Below are 14,219 nucleotides of genomic sequence, written 5' to 3'. Positions count from 1 at the left end.
GTCAGGAAATACTTGAAAAGTACATAGAGTCACTATAATTACATGTTGATTTGCAATGTAAAACTAGAAAAGTGAAAAAATAAAGACTGGCAGCTTTTGACAGTGTGTTTGTGTATGTGGTAGTTTGCTTCTGTCGTACATATCCCTTTCCCATTGTCCACTACCTGTCTTTACTGCTCCAGAGATTAATTCTATTTTTTTTTTTTTTAACTTAAACATATTTTTGCATTACATTTGAAATCTCTAGCTATTAGAATACTTGGGAGATAGGGGATTTGAAATGTTTAATAGTCACAATTTAACATGGTACATTGTATATGTATATAATCTGTTGTTGTAAAACCTAGCTTGTGAATATATTTCCATCTTGTTTATCCACAGTTGCTTGCCACGTTTTTAATACAATATGAAAGAATGAAAGGAGTCCAGTCTTCAGGTGTAATGACGATTTTCTGGCTCATCTCATTGCTATGTGCCACAGTAATTTTTAGATCCAAAATAATATTTGCCTTAAATACGGTAAGTGATTGCTAGCCTCATTCAGCTGAAAGTAATCCCCAATACTGCTATAATAAAGTACTTGCTTGCTGATTATGTTGGTCAGGTTAGTTAATGATCCATTCAGTGTACCTTCATTCCCTATGTTACAAAAGCAAAATGAGCGTGACTTAATGGCTCTTGTTTTTCAGGTTTTGAAATGCTAGTGAAATTCGTAGTGATCGTACTGTAGCAACAGTTGCCAAGAAAGTTCCTCTGGCTGTTTGAGAAAGGGGATTCGCCTGCTTGAATAAAATAAATGTCTGTAGTGTTTGATATGAAACTCTTTTGGGAGTTTACATCTTCCTGTTGATTACACAGCAGACTTCCTGAAACACTTGGTTTGATGGTGATGTGGTCTCATATCTGATGAGACAAAATGAAAGTACAGAAGTAAAACATTTTTTATGTCAGTTTGCTTTATAGTAACACCTCAAATAACAGCTTAATGTGCCTGGAAATGACATATCACTTTCCTTTCTTTAAAGAAAAGACATTTTGTGACATTTGAGAGCTTTCAGCCGTTTGTTTTTAGCTTTTGAGGGTGGTTTTTGTCTTTAACTATGTGCTAATATGTAATATTTTTGTCTTTAACTACGTTCATCCTTGTGCTTTAATTTCTGTGAACTGTGTGTTATGTGTCAGTCCCAATAGAAAAAATGGAAGAACCTCTGGAGTTTGAGCACAACAAATTGTAATCAAAATTCTGCTTCTCTGATTCTTGTCTTTTTTCTGTACATGCCAGTAAATTTGCTTTGGAAAATCCTTTCTATCCAGAGCACAAATGCTTTGTACTTTGATTCTTAATTGGGGCAGGCTGTGTTGGTACAGAGCATGTCTTAAGGAGCACATCTCTACAGAAGAAGTTTATACTTGTGTATTTATGGCACTGATAGAATGAAAACAAAGAAGGGAGATTCCATATGTGATATCCTCCATCTCCTCCCTGCTGTCTTTACCTTCCCTTCACCAAAATAGTCATTGACTTTAATTTCCAGGGTGGTTGGTGGGTGGTGGTGGTATGTGTAGTGTAGTATCGATGTAGTTTGCAGAATTTACAGTAAGGATCTGTTTTTTGTAAATAGTAACATGCTGTTTTAAAGAAATTTCTCAAGCCTTTTAATTGCAATATCACCTTCCTTTGTAGGGTGCTGAAGTGGATGCATTTCGTTATGTCACCTTCTGCACATACTTCATCCTGTTACTTGTACAACTCATACTGTGTTGTTTTCCAGAGCAACCACCTTTGTTTTCTGAAACAGTAAATGATCCTGTAAGTGTTCAGTCTACACTGAGTATTATAACTGATATGTTTTATTCAATGAGTTATAGGGACATATTCTCGTAAATGCTAAATCATTGAAACTTTCTTGACTTGAATTTGCAGTAGAATGTTCTTTATGCTCCTTAGTTGGTAGAGCAGAAGATGAAGCCTGTAACATGTAAAACAGGGTGGGCTGTAGTTAAGAAAGAGAGCAAAACCAGTCTCGGTCATTTCTGAATAGTGTTCTTAAAGGTAAAGTCAATGTTACTTACATTCATTAGTGCTTCTGGCAGTGAGTGGGAAAGTTTGATTTGAAATGCTGTCTTCCTGTTCATCTGATACCGTTCAGTAATCATTGAACTCATAAGAGCGTGCATTCCCTTTCAATTGAAGGTGAGGAAACAATTTACACCTGTAAAACTTGAGACTTTGAATAGCTGTATTCAATTTTGTAGGAACCTGTTGTGTCAAGCAACAGTTGAACTAGTTTGATTGCAAGAACTCTGTCAACCGCAGAAATGGCAGTTAAGGTTAGAGGGTGGTTTGCATGTAGAACTTTCATTTTCTGTAGACATTATCTTTTTTCACACATATTCATAGTTGTATGTGCCAGTTATATGGCACACATCTAAATGACCCACAGGATGCTGGATTATTATTCTGCTTGCTCAGCCGTGAGCTTTATCTTCTGAATCCCAGTGGAATGATGGCTGTCGCTGCCTGGGCTTGGTGGATGTGCCAAGTTCAGAAACCCCAGTTCTTTATTTCTTTTATAAAGGCTCATTCTGGGTTGATGGATGTTAGCTGGCACTGACTGATGAAGGAAAGTTTGAAATGCATGTGTGTGTGATGAATGTTGCCTTTTTAACTATGGAAAAGGACAACTGGTTGTAGCAGTCAATGAATTGCAGTTTCTACCTTCTTCAGTATCCAGTGTGCCTGTCTGTGATGCGCTGCGTTGCCACTGGCAGACGGTCTGGAGAACAGTGTATTGCTGAGTCTTTGGATTCTCTTCATTCTTGGGTTCTTTTCGTCTTATTCAAGGATGAAAAGTATTTGACAGTATACCGTGGATTTATGAAAATCTTTTTTTTTTTGCTTTGATTACAATAATTGCAGGGTGCTCTGAAAACAGTCATTTGTTCTTGTGTCCTAAGTGCTTCTAGGAGTGTCTCTAGGAAATAAGGCAGACATTCCATTTTAACTTTTTGATGAGTGTTGTTTGTTAAATATTATGATAGGAGGAAAAACAAAACAAATCATGTCACTCATTCTTAAAATGTTTTATTTCCCTTTGCCAAGCTTTTCCACAAGAGAAATGTTTGTTAGTCTTCAGTAAAATTTTACTACAAGTTTAGTTAAACCAAAAGGTTATGGTGAAATTTCAGAGATGTAGATGTGATGTCTATAGAAATGAAACAATACATTTTGCATCTTGTTTTTGCTTTGTTTATGTTATGTAGGTCCAGACTTCTTATAGCTCATCATTATTCTTTTCTGGCGTGAATGTCAGTAGGATTAGCAGTATTTCAGGGTCTTAACATAATGCTATTTTTAATAAAATGAAATGGTTACAATCCAATGTAATACAAACATTTTAATATTTTAAACACTTGCCTTTAGAAGTCCTATCTAGGTAGTTACAATATCTAGTTGGCTCTTTAAATTCCAGTTTCCATTCAAAAATATATTTAAAGACTACAAAGGAAAAATACAATACAGTATTTTCTGTAAAGTTCAGAATATTTTGAAATTTTTATGAAATAGGAAATGTTTGCTGAAGTAGAAGTTTATCTGGCAAGAATGTTGAGGTAGCTAAAGGCTGTAAGTACCTCCCTCTTCTTTTTTTGAGCTTTCTTTGAGTTAAATTTTTTAAATTTATTTGTTAAGTCAGGCTGTTGGATTTGCTTGCAATCATTCTGTTGCAAGTATTTAAGTATGATAGAAATGTTGAATTCTTATCCCTTTTTCCCTGTTCAACAATTAGCTGTCTCATACTATCGTTTTTCCATACAAAGTTTAAAAAGAAAAAAAAATCTTCTGTGGGGAGGAGAGGAAATGCACAAGTCTGTTTTGTGTAGCTTGACTGCAACACACTTCAAACCATAGCTTAATGGAGAAGCCACGTTGTACAAACATGAGTTGAGAAATGTAAATCTTGGGAAAAACATGGCTCTGACTGTTTTAATTGCAGTACTGTAATGATGTTTGAGTTTTGTAGATGGAAATACCTGTGTAGCTCCAATTATAGTTGATAAAAACCATAGTGGTTTGTGTGCTAAAGGAGTGGCTTGTTTTAGCATTCTTTAAATGTTGTTCAGAGCACTGAAAGAGGGAAGAGAAATCTCCACTGGAATTTTGCAAGTAAATCACCTTTGGCGCCTTTTGAAATTCTTCCAGCCTCCTTTTGTATTATTTTAATCCAACCAGATTAGGAGAGGATATTAACCAAAAGAAAAGATTAAAAAAAGATATGTTGTTCTGGATGTAGAATATGAGCTAGCTGTGTGCAATTGTAGGATGCTTAAATTTCCCATGCTTGTTGATGAATGAGATACAGGGCTTTTCAGGATCTTTTTGGGATGCTTTGACTGAGCTTGATTTTTTTTCACTATTATTTGTGTGTCATTTTTGATGGAATCGTAGCACTTAGCTACCATAACAGTACCCCTGAACTTCATTAGTGACTCTAACTCTACCCAAATAACATACTTATGCTCTCATGATAGCATTCCTTACATTGATACAGTTAGGCATTGATTGTGAATAGTCTGGCCTGTGCTGTCTTATAAAATTCCATCAACTGTTTGTTGCCTTGTAGATACAGAGCACTGCTTTCTCTGTCCCAGTAGGCTGGTCTGCTGGCAGCTGTGAAGCTGGACTTTTGCCTGTGTTTTCTAAAGAATTTCTCAAAAGCATAAATGAAAATTGAATAGTTAGGGAAGGAAAACAATAATTCAAAGGCATTTTTTCTGTTTGGTTTGTTTCTTATGTCCTTGTGTCAGCCATTCTGTTACGTGGATTGATTTCTTTTTTCTCTCCTTTAGAAACCATGTCCAGAGTTCAGTGCTTCTTTCCTGTCCAGAATCACGTTCTGGTGGATCACTGGGTAAGACCCGCATGATACATAAAGCACCAGTTAAAGTTAGACGGCATTTCAGGATCCTGCATTCTGAGATCAATTAGCAATAATCATGCAATACTAACTTTGTTTTGGTTGGTAGTTTTGTAAACAGATTAAATTGATAATGAAAACAAAACAATTGGTCTTTTTTTACTTCCTAATCAAGGGTCTTTGATTTGAATGTTGCTTAATAAATGTTTTTATTGTTTGTCAAAACAATTTGATCAGATTTTTTAATTTGGGAAATATAAAAAGGTAGAAATTATCTGCTGTGTTTAGAAATTAGGGCATTCAGAATTGATAGTTCTTTATCCAATCCATTCTTTTTTTGTTAGCTGTATGACTTGATTGCAACACATGTTCTTATGTGTTTAAACATAGAAACATGGAAATATATTATTAGTGTATATTTGTGGTTGGTGCTTGGCTAGAGTTTAAATAGAAAGCTAGATGAAAGGAATGGCTTTATAAAATTAAAGGCTAATAAAGATTTTGCAACTTAGTAGGCATGGGAATGTTAGTCACCTGGCTGATTTTCAAATGAGATCACTTTATCCTTTCTTTTATTCTCCTGAAATTTGAATTCAGTGGCATATCTTGGATCCTTAGATCTTTTGGTTTCTAATTCTCACAGTAAACGACAGGAGGATATCCATTGCTAAACACCATTTTAGTGTCTGAACTTGTGTTGCTACAGGTAATAATTCTTGCATGAATTTTCATGAAGAGCTGGTTTTGTTTTGGGGCTGGATGTCACTCACTGTCTTATAGCATGTATATCTCTAGTATTCTCAAATACATTATGTTAATTCTTTCTAATACAGGTTGATGATTCAGGGTTATCGGAGACCTTTGGAAGCTAAGGATTTGTGGTCATTAAATAAAGAGGACACATCAGAAGAGATAGTGCCAGGTTTGGCTAGAAACTGGGCAAAAGAGTGGGCAAAGACCAAGAGGTAAGTTAGCTATCCTATCAGTGATAAAATTTTCACCAACAAATGAAAATTGATTAGTCAAGAACCATTTTGTTGAAATATTTATGGATTTTGTGTGTGTTTCTAAAATGCTGAGAAGGAGGAAATAACTGTGTGGAAGTACATGCTGGAGAATACTGGGGAAGATGCAGCTGAATGCGCTTTGATCCCACCAGCATGGTTTCTCTGTATTGCTCTGATGGAGGCACCTTTGGGAGCTTGGGACAGGGCAATGTTGTAAGGGGTGTGGTGGTCTCACTTGGCTAGTGGCTCCTCTGAGATGCAGAAGTTCAAAAGCTCAAGTTATTCAAGTGCTAGCTCTGGATTTGTCCTTAACTGCATATAGAAAAGGAACAAAATGGTGTTTTTTTGTTTGATGAGTTGCATGAAGTTTTGCTTAGTCTTTCATAGTCATTTCATTGGTAATTCCAAAGGCAATTACTGTAATTTTCCTTGTGTAGGAATTCTCCTCCATACATACCCTGCTCCTTAGGAGGGAATATTTTCACACAATCAAACTTTAGCCATGCAATTTAGGAGCTTGGGCTCCCTCTATAGTTAGTGGAGTTCTCAGGAGGGTGGTTCAGGATGTAGAAGTGAGAAGCTTATTTCTTTCCTTTCCCTATATAGGGAGCCTGAACACCTAAGCAAGATGGCTAAAATTAGAAAGACTGCATGCCTGCAGTTTCTGTTCTCCTTTCATCATCTTTTACTGCACCTAAATAGAAGTATCTTTTCATTGAAGGAGGAGTGCTTGCTTTCTTGCAGTGTATTTTTACGTACAGCTTGTCCTCAGAAGTTCGGAAGTACGTAGCTTGATGGAAGCCAGCTGCGTGAAATAGATGTGTTCAGCTCATTGGGGATGACTGGGCATAAATCTGACTGCAAACTTTTAACTCCTGTAATACAGTGAGGCTTCCATTTTGATGAAGGTTCAGCATACTGAATTTTAGAATAATAACATCCTTTTTTATTTGAGTTTAACACAGATTACAACCCTCATTCCCCTGGACTGCTATAGGAGAGATTCACAGTAAAACTCAGTTAATCTATAAAGAATTGCAGTGAACAGCTATCCCTGTTCCTGGGACACTTGCTGTTTCTAAAAGAATGATGTAAGACAGGCCATTGAGTTGACTGATATCAGAAATTGTTATCAGCCTAGTTGAAGTAAACGTCTGATGGTATACTGCACATTTTTCCATTTGGTTTTATGCTTGAGTAAAGGCTACCTTGTATGCCTTCAATATATTTTAACTCTTATTTCAGGCAACCATTAAACATCTTATACTCATCCAAAAAGCAGCAAAAAAGTGACTCAAATGGTGATGTGACAGAAGAGGCTGAAGCTTTGATTATAAAACCATCTCAGAAGAACTACGAGGCATCTTTATTCAAGGTGTTATATAAAACTTTTGGACCGTATTTTCTCATGAGTTTCCTGTTTAAAGCAGCACACGATCTCTTGATGTTTACAGGCCCAGAAATTTTGAAGTAAGATCTATTTACTTTATTATTAAATTAAAAATATGTGGACAGATTTTTAAGTATGCTTAAGTCATGCTTTTAAGTATACCAGTCACCATGTGCTTTGCTTCTAGCTAGATCAATGGAGTATAGCTATCATGCAAGTTTTCATGTGTGCAGATGACTTTGGCCCATTGGTTTTAAAATTATAACATCATACGCTAAATTCTTGACATCATAGCTTCCTTTCCGACACTAGGAAGGCCACGCAAGAGCATACTCAGCAATATCAGGACAATTAATGTATACTTGTAACCTGTGATGATCGTGGGACTACTCAGAAATCTAAAGGTTAATATAACCACAAGTCACAGTATGTAAAGCAGCACCGAGCTAAGGCAGTAAGAGAGATTGTATGCTTTAAGGTGAGAAGTAGTAAAACAACTAGAAGTAGCTGCATTTGAGTCTGGCATTTTGGGTGCTTGCATGACCCATGAAATGTTTAGAATAATCAAAGTCTGTAACTGCGAAATTTCCTTTTGATTTCATTATATAGCAGGATTGCTGATTCCTCTCTCCACAGATTGCTAATCAACTTTGTAAATGACAAACATGCCCCAGACTGGCAGGGCTACTTTTATACCGGGTTGCTGTTTGTCTGTGCCTGTCTTCAGACACTGATTCTTCACCAGTATTTTCATATCTGCTTTGTAACTGGAATGAGACTCAAAACAGCTATTGTTGGTGTAATTTATCGAAAGGTAAGTGATTCTTCTAAATATATGATGATGCCACTCAGTGGCTGTGAGAACACGCTGCTTAGATCTGAATAATTAAAGTTGTTAGGAATCAGCCCAGCAGTCTCTTAACTCTTAATAGAAATAAGAGAGTATCTGATTTATAAATAGAAAGCTTTGAGATGAAAACATTTTCAGAATTACTGGTTTCTGACAACTCTTCCTTCCCACGGGTAAACAAGAAACCTTTTCTCATTTAGACAGCAGGTGAAACTACTTAAATTTGTGCAAAAATTAAGATGTATCTACATTTACAGCTTACTTAGTGACTTAATGGGCAGTACCACCTTTTCCTGGAGTAATCTGGAACATTTTAGAAAGCTTAGGATTATTTGCTGTATGTGAGAAAAATATGTGACAAGAAGCGAAGATTCTACTTTTTACACTTAAAAGAGAAAAGCAACCCTATGCCCCCACAAGCAATAAAAACACCAACCAACCCTATTTGCAAATACCTGTTGCTATTTTTAATTTAACCCGAGTGCTTCTTCCATCAACACACCTTACATTTTTTTTAAGATGTGCAGGGTAAACAGAACATGAAGCATGAAAAAGATGCTTAAAGATGAAGTTTGGTAAAGCAATTTCAATTCCGTGGAGAAAAAGGAAATGAGTAAGTCTTTTCATGTTGTTTTCTTTTTTTTTTTTTTTTTTTTTTTTTAAATCCACCTAGGCACTCGTTATCACAAATTCTGCCAGAAAGACTTCTACTGTGGGTGAAATTGTAAATCTAATGTCTGTGGATGCTCAGAGATTCATGGACTTGGCTACCTATATAAACATGATTTGGTCTGCACCCCTCCAGGTGATACTAGCACTGTACTTACTGTGGCAGGTGAGTATTGTATGTGTTGTATGCTGTTTTGAATTTGGTAATGTGCTGTTTCTTATCATCATGACTGCAGAGAGCTGTTCAGACCACTGGAGTGTTTACAGCAGCAGGGAACAAACGCTGTTCAGAATTCTTTCAGAGCTACTTCTTTTCAGTTACCAAGAAGGAAGGCTTTGGATTTGTATAACCTAGTGTATATGGGTAGGATGCAGATCGGAGCTATTAATTTTGGAGGGACTGCAACACCTACAGTATCTCATTTATCATGTGATTTAAAGAAAAGTGGTCCTGGTTCTACACTCAGAGTCACCGTATGAGAAGCATGTTTCTAGTCCAGTCGCCAGGCTGTCTCTTGCCAGTTCTTACTGTCAGTCTGAAGGGTAATGAAATTGATCAAGAAGTTGGTCATTCTCTGCATGGTTCTCTTCGTCAGAACAAAAGACAAATGTTAAAATCTCCCTTGAGTGAAATACACTTCTGTATTCAAGCTACTGATGTATGTCTAAGATTCAAACATGAAAGCATGTAAACGTAAGTTTAAGTCCATATTGGATCATCATCTTCTTCCCCTTAGCTGCTCTTGAAAAGGGAAGAAGATGCTGAAAAGGTATTTCAGAATGCTTTTCTGCACCACATGCAGTGGTTTGACCCTGGATCTTAAAAAATGGTTTTGAATAAATGTTTACAGTTGTGTATTTTTCTCTTCAGAATTTAGGTCCTTCTGTACTGGCAGGTGTGGCTGTTATGATCCTTCTGGTTCCCATAAATGCTGTGATGGCAATGAAGACCAAAACCTATCAGGTAAGAAGCTCTATGTATGTGACAGGGCTTTTAAGAAATGTGTACTGTTCTGTGACTTGTTTCGGAGTTGTGCCCCCTACCTATTTACAGCTTAAAAAAGAGAAAGGATGGAAGAGTCAGAAACGATGTGTATGCAAAATAAATGCAAATTAATGTATTTTTCAGCCTTACATCTATACGTAATCGTCAAAAAAATTTTCAGAAGTTAACAGCAAGGTTTGAAGATTAGCCAGCTTCAAGAAATGCCAGATGTTTAGATTGAAATTAGTTTTTAACTTGCTGCCTAAGAGGAAACTTGTGCTACTGTTTGCCTAATGAACGTTAAAATGAGTGAAATATTTACATTTCCAGGATGGTGGTTGCAGTGTTGGTGTATCGTTTCTTGCTGTTTCTTACTTCTTCCAGGTGGGATGAGGAGGAAGGAGTGTCAGTGGTTGGCTCTTCTTTGGTCATAGTAGATTTCAATTAGAGAGGGTCAGTTTGTTGCAGAGGGTGCACGTGGGCAAATCTAGGCTCAAACTCTTGTTTGTTCTATTGCAAAAACAACCTCCAACAGCTCTGTGCTTTCTGGTAAAAACTTCACTACTAGCTAAGTTCAACACATTTCCCCTGACATTTGCTAATTTATTTGAATGAAACATTTTATCTCCAGATGTTCATCAGAATGTACCACAGCATTTGTTTCCTACATGAGGTGGAGCAGGAATAGGTAGTCTGTCACAGCCACGCTGCCCCTGGTAACAGCTGTCTGAGATTGCTGTCCTGGTGCAGTCTGCTAACTCTGCTGGGTGCTGAGTCAGAACATCGTTTCAGCTTTGCTCAGCCCTCATTAAAATACTTTCTTCAAAGGTTTCCCTCTTCCTAATGGTCTGTATTCCTTCTGCTGAATAGAAAGCTTTTTGCCTTAGTACACCATCAGGAAGTGATTGATAGCATTGAAAATGAAGCAAAACCAGGTTTTGTGTAAGATCAGATGTGAGCTGCGTATCACCAAAGCTTGGTTAGAGTGGCATATTTTTAACTGTGTGTTGTACTTAGAGGAACCTGAGCCCTGAGGTTCTCTGGTGCAGAATTAATCACACTTAAACCAGTACCACAATTGTTTTGATCTTGGTTCAGGTTTTTAGTTGTATGAAGCATTCTTTTAATTGGTTTAAAATGTTGTGTTAATTCTGTGTATTTGTTTGTTCAGACAGTGTTTCAGATTTCCTGCTTGGGAATCTAGTAAGCTTTTGATGCTTATGAGGTAAATTTTGCCGTTGCAAAATAAAAGCTGAGAACTCTGTGGATCTGCCAAGTATTGTGCTCTGCTAATTATTTATTGCAATGTTGTTTTTAGAAGGCGCAGATGAAGAGCAAAGACAACAGAATTAAGCTGATGAATGAAATTCTCAACGGGATTAAAGTTCTGAAACTTTATGCTTGGGAATTAGCCTTCAGAGAGAAGGTATTGGAGATCAGGCAGAAAGAGCTCAAAGTCCTAAAAAAATCTGCTTACCTTGCTGCGATGGCTACCTTCACTTGGGTTTGTGCTCCTTTTTTGGTAAGTGAAACAAATCTGCAGGTCTGTTCTCCTGTTTGGGATCATGCTTTCCAAAGCAGTACTTGATAACTTGTTCTTGTTTTGTTTTGTAATGAATGGAAAAGTAGGAAAACTTCCACAGCACTCTATGAAAAGGCTCTTCTGTTTTCTTTGGATATTAGTGAGATCCATGTTGAATATATCTTAAGAGTTAATGACTGAATTATTTAAAAATAAAAACTATTTTTTCCCTGCTCCTTCTATTTTCTCTGGTATTCTCGAGGGACCTAAGATTAAAAGCACTGTCAGATGAAGAAGAAATTACTGAAGTGCGCATTGCCATACTGGTGGTAGTTGTGCTCAACAACAAAGAAAAAGTTCCCTTGTTTCAGTATGTTTCTGAAAGCAGCAGATCCTTGAATAAGAGTTCTAGATCTAATGGAACATTGCATGCCAAATGTGCCTCTGGCCTGGGTTCTCCCCACATCTATTTAAGAACAATATGGAGAAGTAAAGCCATTGCATAGCCTGCGATTGCTTTAAATTCCTATTTAAAAAAAATATTCTTGATATGTGAAACATCTCCACTGTGTTTGTGGCTAGCTTACATTCAAACTAATAAAAGAGAGAGAAGGGTGAGATCACATCAAAGTTGCTTCAGACCCTATTAGAACAATGGGCCAGGGCTCTTGTACGCAGAAGCAAATAGAGGCCATGACTACATTAGGATAAAATATGTGCTGTTCCAGTTGAAGGTGTTTAAGTGTACTTTCCAGTCTCAGATTCCTTCCCTGCAAATATTATGTAGTGTTTACATTATGTTCTGGGCATGATGAAAGGCAGAAGAAGCAGTGCCCTGGATAGGAAATATCAGCAGCATTCTTAAGCGAATGCTTTTCTAAAAGAAGTCTGAGATGATTTTAATATAAATACATTATTAAATGAAGTTTCTAAATAAAACCATGCATGTGGACTCCTTAATGCTGTTATTCAGAGTCTGAGATGAGTTCCCTTAATGAGTAGCTCTGTTTCAGTGCACATTGTGTATGTTGCGAAGGTCCTGAACATTAGAGGGTTTGCCACTGGGATAGAATCAGTACAGCCCAAAGTATAAGACTGCTGTTTAACACGCAGTTTTCCAGATTTTTATTCTTCAGTAAATATTCCTCTAAGCTTCTGATTAAAGAATTATGCAGGTGTCTATTAGAAAGCACTTTTGATGTGCATAATACTTTTTTCTACTCCTTCTCCTGTTTCAATGGCAGAACGCATTGTTTAGTAATGGTGTCAGGGAGCTATTCGCTGTGCAGTACCTCCGGTGCTGCTGTCTGTGCTGATAAGGGTGTATTTCAGACTAATTGTTGATAACACAAGAGTGCAGGCATGCTGCTTCTGAAGTTATTCTTTGGAGCCTGTCTTGTTTTCCATCTCTCTGGGAGGGCTTTCTCCCTGGGATATGTGTGTCCGAACTGAGGATTGTACAAACAAGCTACTGTACCAGACACAGCTGAGTCAGCCGCCGTAAGAACAATACATGGCTTCACAGCAGTTAGATTTTAAACATAAATACAAATGTCTTAAGTGGATGCTGTGCTTAGAGGAGACTCCTCTGGAGGCATTTGAGCTAATGGCCTCAAGTCTTGATGGAGAGGGTCACCAGTAGTTAGACAACCATTTTTTTTCTTGCCTTGTTTTCTTCTTCTGTCAATGTGTGTGAAAGAGTTATTATCTACTGAAGCATGAGTGTTCTTACCATGGAAGAAACAGCTGTGAAGGGAATTGATCTGCAAGTGAAAATTCCGTGAGATAGGGAGTTGTTGTGTTGTTTTTATTTGGCTTAACTTAGTTTACTTTAGTTTTATTGCAACTTAATCAACATACTTTTAAAGAATGTAAATAACTGTATAAAATTATTTTTATACCTTATGATTGATGATAGCAGGGGTTCAATGTCATTTTTTTGTTCAGCAGGGATCTTAAACTTTTCTGTTGTGAACTGTCTGGGTACTGTAAGGCTTACCCTTTATAATGCAGTAATATTTAAAGTTTCTTAGAATATCCAGGATAAAGAGGGCTGTACTTTGCAATCTAGGGTTGTGGTAGTCCCTACAAAATATAAAATGAGCTAGCATTGGGTTATTTTTCAGTATACAGGTGTGATCGGTCCTAGTGTCTGGTACAAAGGGGAGTGACTTCTTTCTGAATGAAATGAAATAAAGGCTAGCAATAGTTCCTTTCCTTCCCTTCTGCAGGGTGACCACAAGCACTAGGTCATTTGTGGCTTCACCTTTGCTGTGTGAAGAAAGTGAACGCTTGGCACCTTCTCAGAAGTTTTCCAAGAGGCACCATCAACTTCTTTTACAACAATACATTGAAATCAAATGTTTGTTTAGCAAAAAGCGTTACCAGGAACAAGAAATTTATCAAAGCATTGCTCTTTCCTTGATTTGCAGATCTCTGATTCTGGTTGTCACTGTATGTTTCTTGAGTTAGTGGCTTAAAAAAAAGTAACCCTTGCTGTAACCATTACACTTTGTGTTTCAGGTTGCCTTGTCCACGTTTGCTGTGTATGTCAAAATAGACAAGAACAACGTCTTGGATGCTCAGAAGGCATTTGTATCCCTAGCTTTATTCAACATCCTCAGGTTTCCACTGAACATGCTTCCTATGGTTATCAGCAGCATAGTAGAAGTAAGATTTCAGTTATTAACAAGTTTTTCTGTGCAGAAATAGTCATTGGATGGAAAGATTACGTTTCTGTGCTTAGAGAAAGTCCTCTGGTGAAATTCAGTAACCACAGTAAAGGAGCTTTGCATTTCTTGTGTAGTGAATGCTATAAAAGCAAAATCCTCAATCTGAGGTACAGTAGTAGCGAGTGTTCCTGATATCAGTCATATTTCT

The 14,219-nt window shown here is 37.1% G+C and overlaps 1 protein-coding gene across 2 annotated transcripts in view; it reads left to right on the top strand.

Annotated features, from left to right (window-relative positions):
* Positions 1-14,219, top strand: part of LOC116495215 (multidrug resistance-associated protein 1) — a 55,380-nt gene that overhangs the window by 15,955 nt on the left and 25,206 nt on the right. For both annotated transcript variants that reach the window (XM_032197550.1, XM_032197549.1), the window contains exons 4-13: positions 382-519; positions 1,685-1,810; positions 4,849-4,910; positions 5,750-5,881; positions 7,169-7,393; positions 7,950-8,127; positions 8,837-8,998; positions 9,704-9,796; positions 11,136-11,339; positions 13,863-14,009. In XM_032197550.1, the coding sequence (XP_032053441.1) occupies positions 382-519; positions 1,685-1,810; positions 4,849-4,910; positions 5,750-5,881; positions 7,169-7,393; positions 7,950-8,127; positions 8,837-8,998; positions 9,704-9,796; positions 11,136-11,339; positions 13,863-14,009 (1,467 nt within the window). The remainder of the gene's footprint in view (positions 1-381; positions 520-1,684; positions 1,811-4,848; positions 4,911-5,749; positions 5,882-7,168; positions 7,394-7,949; positions 8,128-8,836; positions 8,999-9,703; positions 9,797-11,135; positions 11,340-13,862; positions 14,010-14,219) is intronic.

The sequence above is a fragment of the Aythya fuligula genome, chromosome 15 (genome assembly GCF_009819795.1).
Source record: "Aythya fuligula isolate bAytFul2 chromosome 15, bAytFul2.pri, whole genome shotgun sequence".
NCBI classification, from domain to species: domain Eukaryota; kingdom Metazoa; phylum Chordata; class Aves; order Anseriformes; family Anatidae; genus Aythya; species Aythya fuligula.
Note: the sequence above shows the minus strand (reverse complement) of the source record. Positions and strands in the feature narration are given on the sequence as shown.